At 30.1% G+C, this 21,390-nt stretch overlaps 1 protein-coding gene and 1 long non-coding RNA gene across 13 annotated transcripts in view; one reads left to right on the forward strand and one right to left on the reverse strand.

The window, feature by feature from the left end:
* LOC148622619 (prominin-1-like) overlaps window positions 1-15,230 on the forward strand; it is a 74,657-nt gene extending 59,427 nt beyond the window's left edge. For 6 of the 12 annotated variants that reach the window (XM_088572565.1, XM_088572562.1, XM_088572561.1 and 3 more), the window contains 9 exons: window positions 2,038-2,118; window positions 5,368-5,436; window positions 6,143-6,235; window positions 6,487-6,614; window positions 7,171-7,197; window positions 8,752-8,778; window positions 9,530-9,547; window positions 10,827-10,859; window positions 11,934-15,230. In XM_088572565.1, the coding sequence (XP_088428691.1) occupies window positions 2,038-2,118; window positions 5,368-5,436; window positions 6,143-6,235; window positions 6,487-6,614; window positions 7,171-7,197; window positions 8,752-8,778; window positions 9,530-9,547; window positions 10,827-10,859; window positions 11,934-11,982 (525 nt within the window). In that variant the 3' untranslated portion in view covers window positions 11,983-15,230. Of the gene's footprint in view, window positions 1-2,037; window positions 2,119-5,367; window positions 5,437-6,142; window positions 6,236-6,486; window positions 6,615-7,170; window positions 7,198-8,714; window positions 8,779-9,529; window positions 9,548-10,826; window positions 10,860-11,933 lie in introns of those variants that run through there. The other 6 variants (XM_088572571.1, XM_088572569.1, XR_015920674.1 and 3 more) reach the window with 5 other exon arrangements.
* Window positions 6,230-19,077, reverse strand: LOC148622622 (uncharacterized). Its single transcript, XR_015920675.1, has 3 exons — window positions 18,804-19,077; window positions 11,752-11,839; window positions 6,230-6,380 (listed from the first exon to the last, which is right to left on the reverse strand). It is a non-coding gene; the product is annotated as an uncharacterized LOC148622622 (long non-coding RNA).
* Between the last annotated feature and the right edge of the window lie 2,313 nt (window positions 19,078-21,390).

The raw sequence follows: 21,390 nt of genomic DNA on the forward strand, positions 1-21,390 counted from the left end.
TGATATGGGCTTTTGATATTTGGTGAGTGGGTAGGGCCCACAGAGATGGATTTCAAGTCCATGATTTCTAGTAATTAAGTACCAGACAACGCTTGCTTCTAGTTTTGTTCATTCAACTACTTGACAAAGTAAAGTTAGTGAGAAGATTGAAAGAATTTCCAAAATACTATTTTAAATAGCAGCTTAAATTTCACCACATCAATAAAACCATGTTTAAGGGTTTTGGTAGTTTGGGAAATAAGTTAACACTGGCTAGAGATGATAAAATTAAAATACCTTTTATTGAAAAGAATATAAACAGTTCCTGTAAATGATTTAAGTTTAAAAACCTTGTGGGTTTGTTTTTATTCTCAACAGGAAGTTGATAATAAAGGGGAGATAATTGGCGGGACATTCAAAGCTATGTTTTGTATAGAAATATGCAAGAAAACTTATAAAACAATTGAGAAAATTCAGTTAAAACATAATGTTGTTGCCTTCTTTTTTTTCTAAAGACAATTTCACCCTCCATTATTATTGAAATTTTATAAACAATTCTTAAATGACATTTTAAAGGGAAATCATAGTGAAAAAAAAGATAAGTTTGTCTTCCAATAATTGACAAATTACTTGTTTTTTATGTATTTTTTAGATTTAAAAACCATTAGTCAATTTAATTTGTTTAAAATTTTAACTGCAAGGAAGGCTATAGAAACAAAAAATAGAGGAAATTAACATTAAGTATTGCACATTAAATTTATTGGACACTTAAAAAATTGGAATGAGAATGTGTTTATAAATGATGTGAAGGTACATGCCCACTTCTAAACTATGTTAGGTTAGATAATGGAATCTTTGAAAATAAAAAAATAAAAAATATTTAGAATATAAGAAAGTAGATATCCATTTTATATTTTTTTTTTTCTATCCGACCAACGTGATTCCTTCCAGTCAAAAATCTGTAAACCAATAAATTAAAAAAAAACTGTGGCCTTATTGTGAATACAATGTAATCATTTTGGCAGTTATGAAAATTGCTATACTTTCAGAATTCACAGTATTATGTTTTGTCTGTATTAAATAAATTTTTTTATAAATTCATATTAAATCAGTTTTTCTTATTCCCTTCGTGTGGATAAAAAAAATTTTGGGGGTATATCAACGGGTAGATATTAACCTAGAATTTTAACTAGCAAGCAGGACCAGTAGACTAAAAATCAACTGGTCCTACAGAAAATTTACTGGTCCTGCAAAAATTGGATGTGAGAAAAGACATAATAAAAATGATCATTTATTACCAGAAGTACATATCTATTTAACAATCTATAATAATTATAAAAATGGCTCAGCAAATGTCATGCATATCTGGACTATCGTTGACTGGTGCAAAAAGTGAATCTAGTTTAAATTTAATGATCCTGTTACATAGACTTCCTTTCTTTCAATATCAGTTGTGCACACACTGTATTCTTAATTGTGTTGTTTTCTGGACAATATTTCCAACCATTGGTTATTTTATTGGCATGATGTTTGGAATTTGTGTTTTTATTTGTCCATATCGTAGATCTTATTTATATGCAGCCTCTTTTCATCTGTTGAATTCTGTTTCTTATGCAGTTGTTTTGCCCCTTCCATAAATCTCCACTTCTTTTCCCATTTGTTGTCAAAGACATTATCTCAAGGTTTTTAACAATACTATTATCCCCTCTAAGAAGTAATGACAGGTAAGGCGTGAAACCAATCAGAACTATTCAGCCATTTCCGCTACACTAAAAATTTGTCTGTGGAGAAAAGCTGAGGAGTTCAGATTTGTATGAAACAACTCATTACCAAAGAAACCATGTTTCTCACAGTTTTGTCTAGTTTTCAAACTATTTTGAAGGAAATATTGACATGAAAATCTTGTAACGGCAAACTCCTCCAAAACCTCCCTGTGGATTTTATTTAAACTTTAATTGGAAGGTTAATTGATGCAGTAGTTACTCTTTTTGTAAGCTTGCTCATAGTATTTCTAGTTTATTATTAGTAATTGCAAGACAAAAATATAATTTATTTCAGGAAAATGTGGACACCACTATTGATGCATTTAACTCTACCCAGACCTATTTACAGACAAATGGATCTCAGGCAATTAAAGATGTAAGACAGTAATTAGGAATGGTTTGATCAAAGTTGTATTATTAAGATTGTTGTCTTTTTATCATAAAGGAAAACAGTTGTCTGTAAAAACTGTTTTGAGTAATACCTCTTCTAGTATACTTAAGTAATGGAAAAGGGGTAGATTTCTATGCTTCTAATGGATTTAAGGTAATTTTTCTATATTTGCCATTATACTGGAGTTTAGGCTTGAGATGGAGCATTTTAATTTGTCAAGGTTATTTTAATATTTGTGTTGAAGTTGGAAATGTAGTTTTCAATTTTCTAGTATGCATTGCACTTTTGACTTGTGTACATATTGTGCAAACAATCAAAAACACAAATACACTCAGAGATTTCAAGAATATTTTAGTCCAATGTATGGCAAGCCAAAGTGGACAAAAATGAGTGTTTTCTAATATTGAAAAAATATTTTTTGATATTACAAATTTGATTTCTAATATTGCAAAACCCTTTTTTAATATTAAAAAATCATAGTTCAATTGATTTTTTAACATGAGAAATTGATTTTCTAATATTAGAAAATGTATTTGTTGTATTCAATTACAATTTTTTAGTATTAGCAAATCGTTTTGTAATATTAAAAATTGTGACCAATTTTGCAATGTTGCAAAGTGATTTTTTAATATTACAAATTCATTTTCTAACATTACAGATTCATTTTCTAATATTACAAATTCAATTTGTAATATTTCTAAATGTGTGATATTTTGTAATATTACTAAATCAGGAATTTATAATATTAAAAAATGGAATTTGAACATTACAAAATGAACTTATAATATTAAAAAATATTTTCTAATATTAAAAAAATGATTTTGTAATATTAAAAAAACTATTTTCTAATATTACAAAATATTGAATTTTGTCCACTTTGGATTGCCATACCAATGCATATCTTCATTAATGCATAAATTTAGTTCACGCCTGTATACTTTTTGTCCCCTCCACACCCCTAAAACACATATAAGTGGACATAGAAAATACTGGTGTCCATGCTTCCAGTAACACTTGTGGACACAACTCCTAGGAAGACAGTTGATAGATCTTGTTCAAATTTTGTGGGATTGTTAGTTGTCATTTGTAGTAGGTCATGTCCTCCCGTCATTTTGACTCAACAGATTTTAAAGGACTGATGGGACTTTTGCACTTCAACTCTTTTTTGCGACAGCAGGATCATATGGCTACGAGATGCTTTTATTTTTTTTAATATTTTGTTCCTTTTGTATTAGGGCCTACCACTTTTTGCTAGGAATGTAGATCACCTCAAGACCATAGTTACTTGAACTTAAACCTCAAGATCTAATTAATGATTTTATGCATGGCTAATACACAGCACTTTTACCACAGTAGGGCCCACAGAGATGGATTCCATCTCATGGGCATGTAATGTATTTATATTTTCTCTTTTTGTTTCTGAGTTATGAGATTTACTTATACTTATACAGGAAATTTGTTATATGGGCAAAACTTTTAGTAAAATTATTCTCTAATAAATAGCTGCACGTAATATTAGAGAATAATTTTGCTATAATCAGGGATGATTTTTTTAAATCCGAATTTTACAGTTATGATTCTTTTTTTACTGTATATTTACTTCCGATTTTGCCAATTTCCACTTTGTAGACCTCGTAAAATCATCCCTGTATAATGAAAACATACCAAGTTTATTTTTAGCTGAGCTATTGCCTTCACTTAGCGTTCAACATCTTCATCGTTAATTATAATGTTAACATCTTCTCCTCTGAAACTATTAAATGGATTTGGAGGAAACTTAGCATGTTTGTTTCTATGGGTATCCTGCACGAAATGACTGGATTTTTGATCAGTTAAAAAAAATGTGGCCATTGTTGCTATAGATAGAACATAGGGGTCAGAGAGCAGTTTTTTGCATATATCTCCAAAACCATTAGATTTTAACAAAATTCTGACATGTAGTAAATATTCAGCATGATGAGATCTCTCTGTGGTCAAATTTTTGTGAAAGTCTGTTAACCCATGTTGGAGTTATTGCCCTTTTTGGACATTTTTTGCTGTTTTTGATGTTGTTACTTTAAAAAAATCATCTCCTCAGAAATTACTGAAACAAATACAATGACAGGAAGTATGATTGTTTCTTAGGGTATCCTGCACATAATGAATATTTGAATTTTTTATCCTTGAAATAACATTGCTGCTGTTACTAAAAATAGAACATAAGGGTCAAAATACAGTTTTTTGCAAATAACTCAAAAACTTGAATTTAGCAAAATTCTGATGGCATGTAATATTATTCACCATCAGAAGGCGGACCTATGCCAAAATTTATGAAATGATTTGTCACCTGATATATGAGTTATTGGCCCAGAAACTGATTTTTTTGGTCATTTTTCAGGTGTACAACTTTGAAAATATTCTCTGAAATCTATTCACACAAAATTTAATGAAAAGTAGCATAAGTGTTTTTTAGGATATACTGTACAAACTGATCGTTTAAAATTTTTTAAGATAGTGTCAAACATAACATGAAAAAATAGTGTGTTTTTAAAGTGAAATGATTTTTTTTTCTATTTTTAAAGTGATAAATGTTAAAGAAAAATTCATTTGCAATTTGATTTTGTGATGTCTGCTTGACTGTTTAGGTAATTTTTTTGTTTATTTGTCATATAATGTGGTCTTTCAAATCATAAAGTATTTGAAAAGTAATTATTTACATTTTCAAAGGTATTTTTAAAAAATCCAATACATTTTAAAAATCATCATCATAGAAAATAGCATGGTGGCACTATTACTAACATAATTTTTGTTAAGCGGACCACTTGCTATTGACAAAATAAATTAGTTTTGAGATTTTGAAAACAAAAGTAAAGATTTATAACTTTTTACATTTTAGCTATGTAATGCATTTGACAAAAAAATATTGGGATGTAATGCATTTGACAAAAAAAAAGTAATCGAAAGTATTTGATTACTTATAAAGTATTTGAAACCATCCCTGACCCCTGCCCGCATTTTTGAAGAGGTTATAAAAACACTTTGAAGGCACTGCCAACATTTAATAGCGCCTTAGGCTTTCATCAATATATGCTCTATTCAGCGATTTTTTTGTCTAACATGGTAACAAAGCCTGATACCTTTACTTAGTTAATAGGGCATGGTTTGCCAGGTGAGTGATTCAGGCTCTTCGAGAGGCTCTTGTTTATGTTAAAACACAAATGATGAAATAGCAAATAATGACCTTTGTTTCTTTAGGAAGTAAAGAATTATGCCAACAGAATACTGAAAGTTGTTGATTACTTGGTCAATGATACACTTGATGGTGTAAGTATAGATAGATGTTCACAAAATATTTGCTCAGCAGAATCATGTAAGGTTGGGAAATGCTTATTATCTATAAATTCATGTAATGTTCCAGTAATATGCCATATTCCAGTATTTGACCATTTACCATTTGTAGTATGTTCAAGGCAGGATGAACTTCTTTGAAAGTTTAAGTAGCTGTCTTTGTAAGAATCATGCAAAAAATGTGATACACCCCAAAAAAGGCTACATATTTTTATTTTTGTAATTAAGTTGTTTTATGGGTCTTTATTATGAAATGTAATTATTCATTCAAATCAGCCTGCTCTTAGGAGATAATCAACATTGAAAATCCAATAGATTCTATTGTATTTGAGTGTCATTTACAGAGTTATCTCCCTTACGTTCGAATTCTACAGTGCATTCTATACAATTTTTATCTCCTATGAGCACGGGTTATATGAAAAACCAAATGTTAATTTCTGTTTACTAAAGCATTTTAAATAAGATATCAAAAATAAAAATATGTAGGCTTTCCAACCATGTATCACATTTTGCATGATTCTTAGCTGGAGTGCTACTTAAATCAAAATAAACAACAACAGAAATATTAGGAATGGCATTGTTAACTTTTGTTCATAGTGTTACTCTAATTAAGAAAAAGAAATAATATGAACCGTTCAATACAAGCATTTGCATTTTTTCTTTTAACTTATTTTTATTTCAGTTGAACAATGAGATAGGAGCTTGTACACCAGTCTGGAATCTCTATAATGACATCTTTGTTGTCTCTTTCTGTAAATACTTAGTGGATACTCTGGTTAGTATACTATGGTATTACAATATGACTTATTTCAAAACTATAATGTATTAAATTTTGTTCCGTACTGCACTATTTAAAGTTTAAAGCAGCTTTTCTGAGATCTATTTCTAGGAAGCCTTTTGACCTGTTGTTTGCTTCTAACCTCAAAAGAAAACAAACCATGATGATTATTAGTATTCCAAGTTTCAAGTTCGCATGTTTGAAAAATTGTAAAGTAAAATGATCTGATGAGACTGAACTATTTTCAGAATGGATTTTGGTTTGGACTAGGATGGTGCATCTTTTTCTTTTTACCAAGTATTATATTTGCTACCAAGTTAGCCAAGCACTACAGAAGGATGAAAATGCATGACTTTGATGACAGCTATGAAAAAGGGTTTGTAAATACCACAGTATATTCACCTATTACTTATTTAGGATTTTGTTAGTTACTGAATATATTTTCATGCCATGGTTACTTTCAAATTTAATAAGTTAGTATAAACTTATACAATTAAAATTCAATTTTGTTTGATCTTTTATAAGTTTAATGAAATTCAAAAACTTGCATTATAACTAATGAAAAATGATTTATTTTGTTGGCAAAAGTTGAGTTCTATTTGATCAGTGTGAGTTATCTACCATTGACTGTATGATATAGATAGCATGGATATGAAATATTCATATCACCAGACATTAACTGGTCATATGATAACACGAGCAGAAAGTAATAAACTTTGCTTATTTAAGCTCTATAGTGTTGGAAATTATTTCCTTGAACATTTTCAAAATTAAAGATCAGTTTTTTGTAACCACTACCTCAAATTTTAGAAGTAGAATACCAAAGACTTTTATAAACTTTAGCTAAAAATGTAAATATTCTATTTTATACATTTATGGACTGCCTATGTCATCAATAAATATAAAATATGAATTTGTTTCTATCATTACAGAGGTGGCCAGTTACCAGAAGTTAACAGGTAACTAAGCTCTTTTTCACCTATGAAGTGAGAATTAATGGTTTTGTATTTCTATAAATCATGCATTTTAATAAAGTAATTATATCTTTAAACTTAAATAAATTACTATATTCTGGAAAGACATTTTATGAGGCTAGGTTGTACAAGAACATTTTTCACATGTTTCATGTCAGTGATTTATAATGTGCAAAATAACAAACCTAATTTACTCTATATTTGTTGTTCTATGTTAAATGCTATATCATAGTTTCCTATTTCGGTCAGAGGTTTTAATCATTTAAGCAATCAGAAATTGCTGGTGAATCTTTACATAGACTTTCTTGTTTAACACCAGTCCTTTGATTAATGGTAGTTTAAAATTTAGATTTGTGTATAACTTCCAGTGGCAGTATTGGTCCCCCTGAATACTGCTGTGATCAGTATAATTTAATTGACAATGATCTGTAAGTGTCTTTAAAAAAGCATGTTTAGATCATAGCAGCACCCATGTTTCTGCAAAATCACAAATTCCTGTAGATATTAAAGTCTAGGTGTCAAATTAGAATATCATTACTGTTTATAAGGTATTCATATCACTAGTACACAAACTGGTATTAATATTCACTTCTTTACAAAATTAGTAAGATTTTTCTTTGATATCTTGATTATAATGTATCCAGCAGGAAGAAAATATAAACAGTGGCCTGGTAGCCAATGGCTACTAGATTTTGAGTTGGGCAACCAAACTTTTGGGTAAAACTTTGTTGAACATATAGGAAATATTAAACAAAAACATGGTCTGGGCTACCAGCTTGTATTTCCTAATTTTTATCCATGATTCGGCTTTTAAAGTTCTAAATTTTGCCTGTTCAAAATGCAAGGAAAAAGTTTCACTAGTAGCATTGTCTGCATGTGGTATATGTGCATAAGTTCAGTTGATGAAAAACAAAATTGTGTAAAGGCAAAATATATATTAGGTGTGGCACATGAAGAAAAAAAATGCAAAGATTTTATTACATTATCCAGATATTTTTACCTCATAACCTCCAGAAATAACAATGAAAGTGTTTGTTAACTTTGCCTTTTTCAGATATTGATATTTCAAATTTAGTTGAAAAATGAGAAAATGGCTGTAAAATTTTCTCACACTTTTTCCCAATATAACCAGTAAAAAAATATCTACGTCAGATGTTCAGGATAAATGTAAATAGTTTTTCAGTTGATTTCTAGATATATTTAATATATTTGTACCAAAAAAAAGCAAATTGAGAAAAATGATGTTGCTCTTGGCCTTAGCTTTTCCATTTCAACTTAGATAATATATAATGAGCTTACTACACTGATGTATAGCTGCAAGAGAATATGTTACAAACAATCATGACCTTTGTGAAAATATAACCAACTTAAATTCTCATTCTGGAAGTATTTTGTAAACTTTTAGGCATCTACTAGATATAATAGTGCTGCAATATTATGATCAAGTCTATGAACATGTGACTGACACTATTTCTTATATGAAAAATTTGTGAACCTTTTAGACGTAGACCTAAAACGGCATTATAATGTTTTCAATAGAGGAGGAATAAGACGCTTTGGGAACAGGTTGGTTTGCTCATAATTTGAAGTTTTTAAAGTTTTTTGTTGTAGTTGTTTCAAAAATTTTTAGTTGAGTTGTTATTCACCTGAGATTTGTGCAAAATATTAAAGAAAAGTAATTGTCAGTTCATTAATGGCATCATTGGTCATCAGGTATACAAAGTACATGTATTTTCATATATATATAACTTAGAATTTGACTGCCAAGGAATTATATAAAGTCTCAAAAAATTTAGGGTTTTATAAATAATCCCAAATGACTTTAATGATTAGATTCTGAATATTACATGTCAAAATCTGTATCACGTGCTGTATTAACCAGAGACTCCTATATCATCCCAAGGCCACCGGCCCACAGGATGATATAGGATTCAAATTATGATTTACTTTTTTTAAAAATTACTTGTATCCCATGTGAACAGGAGGATATAAAAAAAAGTTGTGAGCATTGTAAAATTGATCAAAGTTGTGACATTGTCATAGAAAATAGCATAGTGACACCATTACTAACATTATTTTTTTTTGGCCTGAATTTTTGTGAAGCAGACCACTTGTTATTGACAAAATATATTAGTTTTGAGATTATGAAAACAAAAGTAAAGGTTTACAGTTTTTTAATAGTAAGACAATGTCTGAATCAGTGTCAGGTAATTTTAGTACATTAAAGTTTCAATTCTATAGCCTTTTGTAATTTTTATTGCAAATATTTGGCCACACCTATGTTTATGCTGACATTCTGTAATTTTCAAAATTGCAGCGAGAACAAACACTCAAGGTGAGGTTATTAAACCTGAGCTTATCAATTTGGATAATGTGCTTGTATGCCATTGACATAAAAATAAGATTTTCACAAACATTTGTAATTGGATGAGTGAGCATGTCCAGTAATATTTATATATTTATTTTCTTGTCTTTATTTTCAACATGATACTAGTTTCTTTTTAACAAGTAAGGGAATTGTCTAAAATTTTATCATAATCACTGACCATATTTGTAGATAATGTTTTAACCATTTCCCAGTTAAGCTAATTTTCTAAAGATAATGTACTGAAAAGGATTTGTGTGCTTCTAATATACAACTATTTAAAGTATATAAAGTTTTATTTAAATATGTCTTAACAATGAATTGTGTTTTGAGTTAAATTTAGTTACTTAAGATTGTGTAGTTTGTTTGATAGAGTTCTGAACTCTCTATACCCGGGACTCTGAGAAGATATTAGACTTGCTACAGGTCTCTTTGTAATATATTTATTATGTTGAATTAATATCATAAGACTAAATAAGCTTGAATGGTAGATTCTCATCAAACCTTCACAAAAAATGGGCAGGTGGAAGTATTTTAGTTTTTTATTTCTTACCAGATATTTGCTAGCCTAATTTTAGCTATTTGAAGTATATATATGTTCTAAATCCATAGCCACATCATCAGCTTCAGAGAAGAAACATTGTTTTGGTCACCAAGAAATAAAAGGCCAAATAAAATTAAATAATAGATTCTCATCCCCTCCTGCCCCTAAAAAAATTGACAAAATAAAAAATTGGGGTGGGAATTTCAAAATGATATTTTTTGCTTCAGTTTCTAGTATTGAGATATTCATCCATTGATCTCTGAAAAGATGCACAATTTTGAATAATTAATTTGAGATAAACACTGTAATCTGATTGGTTAAAATAATTTTGTTATATCTCAATGGATAAAAAAATATTGACACGCCCTTATTCAGTTAAATTCAGAGCTCTACTTTTCTCATGTTTAAAGATAAAAATATGTTTTAAAATTAATTTATAAGAATTGGCTATGATAAAAATTTTGCACTTCACGCAATAAACAATATACACATGGAAAATTTATGTTATATTTCAATAGACTAAATTTTTATCATAGCCAATTCTTAATTAATTGTATTCAATTTTTCGTTTTTTAACTTTGGTTGTTGGTTATCTTTTCACTGATTGAATATTTCTCAGTATTTAAAGAGACAATACTTCAGCTCATCTGTAGTTTTAAATAATGTGATACAAATTAATGAATGGTTGTTTTGTTTTTTTTTTAGACACAGCTCCAGCCCAGACTTTGCAAGCAAACAGTGAGTGTTTTTTTTTCATGATTTCATTGGGCATATTTTTAGTCTCAATAGATATTTCAGGAAGATTACTTCATAGATTTGAAAACAATGGATAAAATTTATCTTAGTCTGGCACAAGTAGCCATTGATAATATTATTATCAGTATTTTGATTAGCATATATAAATAACATGTATTTACTTCTGGAACATCTACAGTAAAATACAAATTAAGTCAGATTACCCATATCCTAGGTATTTGGCATCTATCTATATTGGTCTGTTAAGTGACGAAGTTTCTGATTTTCTCTTTTTTTAAAAGTCTTATTTCAACAGAACAATGTTTTGGCCCAGTGTAATTATATTAGCACATTATTTAATATCAAATGAGATTGCCATATTTTCAATGTCAGTTATTTGTTGATGACACCCATTCAATTAATTTAATACAAATGAGTATTAAGGTCATGCTATAGTATCATTATTTGTAAGTAAAAAACTGTCAAGATAATAAGTGTCAAATACATGTAATAAAAAAACACATTTGTTCAAGTTATCAAAAATTTTGCAGTAAGATGTACATCACATTTTCCTCAACCATTAAAACATATATTTTAGGGTGCTAAACTATCTGTTGACCTATGGAATGATGCTGTAAGACATTAGGGATGAATTCTAAATTTAGCTCCAGGCTTTGAATGTTTAATCTGATATCAAGGCACCACAAAACTTGAAGTATACTAATTCTTGAGAATATTGTCAACAATGATAACTTTAACCTTCCTTACAGATTTTGTGATATTAAGTGTTTAAGACTTGTGTATACATTAAGCTTTGTGGCCCTTGGCACCCAATCTCAAGTTTTTCATATTTCCTCCTTATTCTTTTGAGTTACATAGTTTTATCATAACTTACTGGTCAAGGACATCAGGTCCTGTTCTAAATATGAAGACTGGAAATTGTTGTCCTATAAGAATACCATATATGCCACACCTTGCAAAAGCTTGAAAAAAAAACAGTGTTAATCAATGCTGGAATGATATATGCCAAAAATGTATTACTATAGACTTCATATTTTTATCTTATTTATGTTACAGCAACAAGGTTGGTCACTCGGACCCAAAGAATGACTTAACAGGATGGTGATTGAACTGAAGGCCTCATTTGAACAATAACGAGAAACAACAACCATGTTTGTCAGATATTATTGTTTTCTATTGCTAACAAAAAGAAAAAGAGTAGTTGTAAATTGGAAGTCATTTTGTTCAGACCCTATTTCATGGTGAAATTAAGCAGAACAAACTGTAATATTGTTTATTAGTGGTTTAAGTTTGTCACACCTTACTGCAAACAGGTATACTGCATTGTCAACTTTGTCATCATTTAGAAATATTTTTTCTGCTATTTTTTTGTATTCATAAGGTTATCAGATGATTTGATTCACATTCCTGAAATTATTGTTATGGATGATAATTCAAAAAAAATTCTTGCCAAATGATTAAAACCATTCTTAAAAACATTCCATAAATTTGTAGCACATTGTGTTATTTATGTTCAAAAATACATTTTGGTTAAACAACGCAAACACGTAGAATTTGCAAAATGTCCATTTTTTGTTGTTGTTAGGGTCTATATGATTTAGAAGAGATTTTCTATCTGATCTAAATTTATTTTCTCTTGTAAGATCATAAACTTTTTAGAATTGATTACATTACCTGGGATAAGGGATTTTGCTTATTGTTTGCTTATTGCTAATTAAAATGGTAAATTTAGATTAGATATGTGTTAAAAAATCTGATATTTTTTTTAATTAAATTATTGTTTTTTTTTCTTTTTGCCATTTATGCTTTATCCCTATCAAGACTATACTTAATGCTGAGGCTCTTAACCTATTTAAGTGTAAGTATTTGTACAAATCAGGCAAAATGGAAAAAAAATCAGATATGCTTGTCAAAACCTCACCGATCTGACAATAAAATATTACTCAAGGATGCATTATCTATTTGAAAAGACCATTATTTGATCTCTGCGTCATTGGATTTGCTCGGAAATTGTTCAATAGAATCTTAGAAAAATGAGATTTTTGACAGAGTTATCTGCCCTTGAAATGTTCATTTTCAGTGCATTTCATTGAAATTGTAACTCAATGGTCCAGCATGATATGGAAAATCTTGTCTGTTTTCCTTGATTCTGATTGTGCAAATAGTCAAATTACACTTATAGAAATGATGTTTTTTTCATGCCATGTTTCACCTATTGTCTGATTCTTACAGGGACTGACACTTAAGATGTATACCATCTGAAAAATTTCATTTGATGTAAGGAACAAAACAGTTGATTTAACTGAATTTGATCAAACCAGACTTTATCAGCCATAAGAACCCTGAAGATTGACAAAAAAAATTAAGAGCAAAAAATAATAATTATAAACATGAAAAGTGGCATAAAACCAGGTCTGTTGCTGTCAGAGGTAGTTTTTAGGCTTTTATTTCAGGTAAAAATTATATTCCTGGTGGCCAAATGAAATTTTTAAAGTGTTTTAAATTTAAAACATACAGAAAACAAAGGTTGAAATTGGGCAAATGTATCTCACATGTAATTCCGTCCTTTAACTTATAGTTTTGTTTTTTTTTTATCATTAAAATTTTTGTTACTTTTGATATGAGCTTCAAGCTTATTTAAAATATTTTTGCCTTTTCGCAATTTTTATTCTTTACTTGTTTTTTTGTTGACCTTGTTTATAAATGTTTGATGTGTTGTGTGTTTATCTCTGTGATTTGTGTTTTGTTTTGATGATTTTATCGTCATTTTACTTGTTTATTTGATTTATACCTGTAGGACATAGAATATTCCCCGAAAAATATACCGTAGGGCATCATCATTTATTAAATCAAAGTGCACAAAATTATTAAATTGTTTTAAATATAGAGATAAATATTTTTGTCAATAAAACTTTTTAAAGCTGCTTTACGAGAACATTTTTGTTAACAACTTGATAATACAATAGCCAAGGACAAGATATTTTTAAATATTTAAATGTAATTTTTAATTTTTTGGGGTTTTATTTATAGATTTTTTCAGATATAAAGTATGAATTGTCTTTTCTGTAATTATGAAGTAGCAGTTGTCGTATGAATCATGCATATTCTGTAATATGTGAGACAACCCAAAAAGGCTACACATTTTTATCTTCTTATTATGTTGTTTTATGGGTCTATAAGATGGAATGTAATTATTCATTTCAATCTGTATGGTCTTAAGAGATAATTCACATAAAATATTCAAAATCTGATAGTTTCTGTTGAATTTCAGTTTTTTTTTTACAGAGTTTTTTTCTTTTAAAGTCTACTGCAATATGTTCTATATAATTTATATCTCCTACGACCAAGGGTTATATGAAAAGCCATATGTTAATTTCTGTACATAACAACATTTTATACAAAATATCAAAAATAAAAATAAGTAGGCTTTCCAACCATGTATCACATTTTGCATGATTCATAGTTCAAGTATTGATCATTTGATTGAGTTTTACCCTCAATGAAGAAGTTGCATATTGTATGATGTTGGTAAAAATGTTTGTGATTGGTGTACATCACTGTTGTTTTTATTACATTGTGGATTGTTAAATTGAAGCAACTTATTAAATGAAAAAAAAATCCTCAATGAACCAATGTATTTTTCACATTTTGTTAAATGTATCTTATATGTTTACTAAATGTTATTTTTGAAGACCATTTTTTGATCCTATGAAGAAAAAAGAACTGTTTCAAAAATGATTTTTAAATCCCCCCAAGTTTAATATTATCCTTTTTTGTATAAAATTTATTGTATCCCTTTTTTATGATTATCATGCTTAGGTTTTCAGGAAAAAAAAACAATATCATTACATTTAGTGAGCGAGTAAATTATTATATTCTTTCTTATCAATTTCTTTGAATTTAATTTACATTTTATTATTTTCAAAAAATTGCCAAAAAGATTCTAGTAAACCTTACCGATTTTTTTTATAATTGCGTAATGATGTATTTTAATTTAGGAAGAACATTTCTTTCTGTCTCATATGTATAAAGAAAATTAATTCAGCAAGACTTCTTGCCATAATTCTATTTTGAAATAATTGTAATTGACTCAGTTCATTTTATGGAATATGAACTTAAGGTAATTGTTAACTGTTGTATTATCATAAATAGTCCTGTTTTAATGATTTTTTTAAACTATAAATTAGCAATGATTTTAATGTCATCTGTAGTTCCAGGAGTAGTAGATGCTTATCATTTTGTTTTATTTAGTATGATTAATCGAATTTAATTTCTGCTTTTGCATGATTTCAGGACTACAGCACAAATCAATGATAATCATTTTTCTTTATTAATTAAAGTTGACAATTTAAACATACATCTTTTCTGTTACTGTACCATTTGGAACATACATTTTATTATCAGGATTTTCTAAAGAAAAATTTGTTGTTACTTTGGGAATATACACCTTGAAGCAGCTTGAAATTGTCCATGCATTAAATTGAAAATCTGTTTGGCAGAATTTTATCAAATTTGGATATTTTGTTTCATGACAAAAGGCAACTTTGATTATTACGAATGTCACTCTCGTAATTAATTAGGAAAAAATTCAATGCCAAAAATCCGGGTTGATAGCCTCTTGTATGCTATATATTCTACCAGTTGGGCGTCCTGCCCGAATTATCTCTTGGAATTTTTTCCCATGAAAAATCATTGCCGCTTTTTAGAAAAAAAATAGAAAGTAGTTTGAAATTAATATTCCTTGTTTTTTTTTTTGTTTTTTTTTTTTATATATTAAAAACTAAAATGTTGTCAAATCATCAATGCTTTGCAAAGTATGCGACTGTACGTTATGACAGGGCTTGCAGAAGTTACGCCGACCTTTCATACCATGCTAGACTTTTTACTATTAGACTTCTCGAACAAGGGTGTGTTGCTACAAGCTTCACATAATCACTAAAAGGTCTTACGGTCCTCATCATGAACTCGTGGATCGTTATGGTGTAACCATCTACACCATAAAAACCGATTTGTTTACCGAGTCATATTTTTTCTGCCGTTTACAAAAATCACCCAATACATGAGAGGGGGTAAAACTGTTGTTGCTTTGCTTCACATACATGGAATATGTATGGAAAGGTTAAATGTAAATGTAATAATGGTGTCTTATGATGGTGAACTGGTTAAAGAAACACATTTATAGTTTTCACCTTTTGAAGACTTAAACCAGAATCATGCCCAGACATCGCGTTATTCAAACTTTTAGTAGTTCCTTCTTATAAGGAACTATTTTGGTTGAAATTGATGGTAATTAATCTGTTAACAAAGTAATAAGCTTCAAAAGAATGCAAATAAACACAATTCCATAGGATTAGTACCTCATATAACTCAAAAAGTCAAAAGAATCAGGAGAAATTTCTCTTAATCCCCACAAAAAAAAACGAAAAAAACAACACTTTTTTGAACAAGCAGTAAAAACTTTAATAAACATTTTAGTAGCATTCGATGACAGTGAAGACAGAATAGTCCCCTCCCCCCCAAAAAAAAAAAAAAAAAAGAGAGAGAGAAGAAAATTATGAATTTTCATACAAGGCCAAGAAGACTAGTTTTGCAGAGTGTTTAAACTATTTTTTTACTACTAATCTGCATATATCAATGGGAAAAAATAAATCAATGTTCGGCATAAGTCAAGAAAATGGTTTAGGTACATAAAATGATTTTCATCAAACATTTATATTCAAGGATGTAAGGTGTAAGGCAGCAACCAATTGATTTTGGGGCGGATTTGAGTGGAAAGGAATTTTTTCGTGAGGTCAAAAAAAATCAAATATACAGATAAAGCTATAAAAAGCTGGGAGTAAAACACAAAATTTATTTTCGACATTTGGGAACAAAGTGTTTTCCAATATAATCCAAAGCATCCCTAAAGAAAGTCAAATGGTTGCTGCCTGAAGGCAAACATTTGAAATTACAGCCAGAAGTTTTTGTTAAATTGACAAAAATTGGCACATTTTTGGGTCAAGAAACTACAAGACAGTAAAAATTGAGTGCAAAAGTGTATGAAATGTGCTTTGTAGCAGAAACTGATGAAGTTATTGCCTAAAAATATATTCTAGGATTTAAAAAAAAGTACTTTCTTTTAACATGAATAATAGTGATTAATATCATACGTCTATAACTTTTTTAAAATTTCATCCCTCATCATATTTTTATTCATTCAGTGAAAAAAGTCGAGAATAGACAGGATAGAGATAACACAACTAGTAGAAAATTCATGTAAGTTTGATTTGAACTTGATCTTTAACAAGACTACTTCCAGACAGTGGCTTGAATTTAGTTATGCATGATCTTGTAATGAAATTATGTTCAAAATATATCGCCTGACGATCTTTGAAATACTTTACAAGATTGAAGTCATCACTACAGAAGTTTTATGCTCGTCATCATGAACTCGTGGATCGTTATGGTGTATCCACCTGCGCCATGAAAACTGAAGTGTTCAACGTGTCATAGTTTCCCTCTTACGTCTTCGCCGGACTTGACTTTTTATGAACAACTACTCGGCGGGTGTTTCTAGAAAAGCAGAGGATGCTTACCTACCAGTGCACCCGGTCCATGCTCCCAGTTTTTAGTGAAGTTCGAGTTGGTCATTTGCTTTTGTTACTTTGTAAGTATTATCTTAGTTTCTTTATGGTCTTTGTTGTGTATGTCTGTTTTCCATGTCTGGTCTTTGTCCCTGGATTACATTCTTTTGATTATCGCTAGAGTATTGGTTCCAAAATCACGGGAAGGTGTTCAAATGCGTAAATAATCCGATCAGTAAAGTACATAACCCACAGTGAGAAGCTTTTCGGGTTAGGATAAATTATTATTTTGTAAAAAATTTAAACGATAGGATGTTTACTTAAGTTGGAATCGTCCATAATTATAATGGAATAATCCATAAACAGGTATATTTAAACCAGAGTGCGTAGTTTTTAAAACACTCTACACGTTGACGTACTCCCAAACTGTAAGACTGGGGAAACGCTCTCGGACCCACGTGGGGTCTGGGAGTAGGCCAGAGCGTCAACAGAGCAGCCCAGCCGCTGGTAGGACATACTCTGACTGAGTTCTGTCGGGTATCCCGAAGACTGGACTCCGCTATCTTCAACTACTAACAAACATTTACTAACAGAATCCCCTTAAGGGGTTGTCGATCCTAAGGATAGTCAAGACCGCAAAAACTCCCAATGATTATCAGTTTTGTAATTAGTCTGTGTTGTGACTCGTTGGCCTGTAGTGGTCCAAAGTGGGCTGCTACCGTTAAAGTAGGGACGAATACAAGTAATTCTGAACAAGAATTGCATTTGCTTTCTTGAATAAGGACTAGCAAAGGGAGATTGAGGACGCACGCACTTGTCGAGAATTGAACACATATGATCATCAATAAGCGTCCGTCATATGTAGGTCTAGATACAGCACTGGTATATTGTAGAACGCAGTGGCTGGGTACAGCACCTATACACGAAAAACGCATTCGCATTTAATCTAAAAGGGGAAAATATAATGTCTGTATACAGTATTGGTATCCCCGTATTTGCTTCAATTGAGTAATGCCAGGGAAACCAAAGAAAATATAGTCATTTACAAAAACATTTATCCAGAATATATAAACAGAGATAGTGAGATTTTTCAGGCTTATTTCACATTGTCAAGGTGCTTCTTCTGTATTCAGGGAGAACAACTCTGGTACAATGCCCGGTACTAAATATATATTCTTTTATTCATTTAAATGGGTGGCACGTGACAATATTGGTGCTGAATGAATGTATGTGCTCTGATTTTTTTTCATATGTTGTATATCAGTTGATTAATTAATATTCAAAGATATATCTATATAATTCAATAATTAGGCACTCTCCTTAAAATGAATTCTATAATTAATAGAAGGAACGGAATACTCACTTAACTCATGATCCAATTAAGTGTCAAAATTTCTTAAGACCGTCCTCATTTTTTCACATTAAAAGATAAAATGACTTTTGTAATAACATTTATAACATCAGGTAGTGTATATTAATTTGTCTGCTTTCTAAATAATTCACTTCCTTTCATAACATTTGGTAAAAATTGTAATCGGAAGGTGAAATGTAGGCGTACATCTTTATTTTGTTTATACCGGAACCAGATTTATACGCGGAAGTAGAAACCTCGATTACAGAATATAGGTTCCTACCGGAACCGCTAACAGACCGGAACTAATATTGTATGACACCGGACGTTCACCTGGTTTTTGCTAAAAGTTGTAAGAGGAGCTTGTTGTTTATTGACTTATTGTTTCTATCATAGACCTGCAATCAAATATAATTATAAGTCTCTTTTTCTGTGTGTAATTTTTTTTTTTTAATTTAATGTTTTTTTAACATGGAATTATTCTTACCTTTATTCAGAACGTTTGCAAATAACAAGTACAACGAAAAATGATAATAAGTAAAAACCAAACTTCTGTTTCTCTGTTTCTGACACCTTGGAATGGTTTTATCATCAGTTTAGCGTCAGAAAATATTGCAAAATGAGAACATTTTTTCTTTTATAACCAGCAATTACTTGAATTTAAATCGAATCCATTCAACAGAACACATCATTTCAACATTTTACTTTAATATCGAAATAATTCTGCTTGTGATGTCGTGTTCTGCGGGTTTTTTTTTATTCAGACATCATTTATTTTAAAATGTTCATTAATTTATATCTTTTAAAAGGGTGTGTAAAACGACCGAATGTTTGACTAATAAAAGAAACTGTTTATTTGTAATTCAGTCCAGCTTGTTACAGCAATAGCCATTTAAAAGGTATGAAAACAAATTTGATTTTTGCCCTGTTATAATGAGAGTTATGTACTGAAAGTTGAAGTTCAGATTTAGAACTCCCTCATAACGTGCACTGCAGGGCAGGGGCGGATCCAGACTCTTTGAAAAGGAGGGGTGCCAGCCGGGGTTTCTAAGAAAAAAGAGTGGTGCTAGGGCATTATTTGCCATCTTTTGTCAATTTTACACATGAAAATGACAAATTTTCCTGGATCTGCCACTGCACTGTTGCTGACATGATAGTCTATACCTAATTGTAAATGATTGCCACTTATGACATTTCAAAATTTGGTATTCATGATAATAGTTTAAGCACCAGTCCATTCAAAATACAATCACTGTGTTTTGTAGAGGTGATTTATGGTGCAGAAAAACACACCTAACAAATGATGCTTTTTTTCGGTCTGTATATGTTACGGTACGATAGTCCTGGCTGCATTTGAGAAAATATTACATTCATTACAGCCAAATCAAACCAAATAAAAAACGATAACTTGCAAACTGCCAATTTTATTCATAATCTATATATTTTTTATCTCTAAAGTGCAAAAGCAAATGAAAACACTGTGGCTTTATGTGGTGCATATCTGTTTCTGAATAAGAAATATTCAAAACAATAACTTCCGTGGGAGTTTGACATCACATCTTGTTTGACTTTTTATAAAGACTGCTACTGAAAATGTCAATGATTTCCTTTACCGTACATGAGTTGCTTATTTAAATGAACAATTTCGGTAACTTTAAATATGATTCATAGTCCATGTCAAGTATACTTGCATCAGTTACTTTTCTGTAGCAAAAAAATAACATTTGTAATAATTTGAAAAAAATATAAAAATTACATTTGAATGAAAACGAACAGTAATTCTGTAAAAAAAGAAAAATAGAAAGAAAGGCGGTACTAAGATAATGAATAAGTATACGTTAAAACGTTTGCACAACAGGTTCCTTCAGATATCCCTTCAACTCGTACACAAAGTTTGGGAAAGGGAATGTACATGAAACAAATTTGATATTTGCAGTAGTGATATAGCGACAATTGTTAACTTGCTGGACTCATCGTCTTTGAGAGCTCCTTAATTTTTATTTGTAATGTCTTTCTCTTGTCTTTTTTTGCTTCGTACTATCTTTAGACGCTTCAAACCTTGAATATAAAGTTCGATTTATGAGCTAAATATAATATAAGAAGAATCGATATGGCGAGAGTAATCAAGGGAACAACGATTCTATCTGAAATCAAAAGAATGTAATCCAGGGACAAAGACCAGACATGAGAAACAGATACACAACAAACATAATTAAACTAATATATACAAAAATAACAAAAGTAAATGACCAATTCGGACTCCACTAAAAACTGGTAGCATGAACCAGACCGGTATGGTAAGTGCCCTCTGCCTTTCTGGAAACACCAGCAGAAATGCTCATAAAAAGTTAAAGTCCAGGGTAGAAGAAAGAGGAAAGGGAAACTATGACATGTTGATCAAATCAGTTTTCATGGTATAGATGGATACATTGTAACGATTTACGAGTTCATGATGACGACCATAAAACTTCTGCAGTGATGAGTTTAATATTGTAGCAACATAACCCTGTTCCTGAAGTCTTATTGTAAGAAGTCTAGTGCGATACAAAATATCTGCGTAGTTACGGCAGGCTCTGGCATAACGTTTGAGATGTGATAT

Source organism: Perna viridis, chromosome 3 (assembly GCF_037379345.1).
Source record: "Perna viridis isolate PV_CMFRI_1.1 ecotype Kerala chromosome 3, ASM3737934v1, whole genome shotgun sequence".
NCBI classification, from domain to species: Eukaryota; Metazoa; Mollusca; class Bivalvia; order Mytilida; family Mytilidae; genus Perna; species Perna viridis.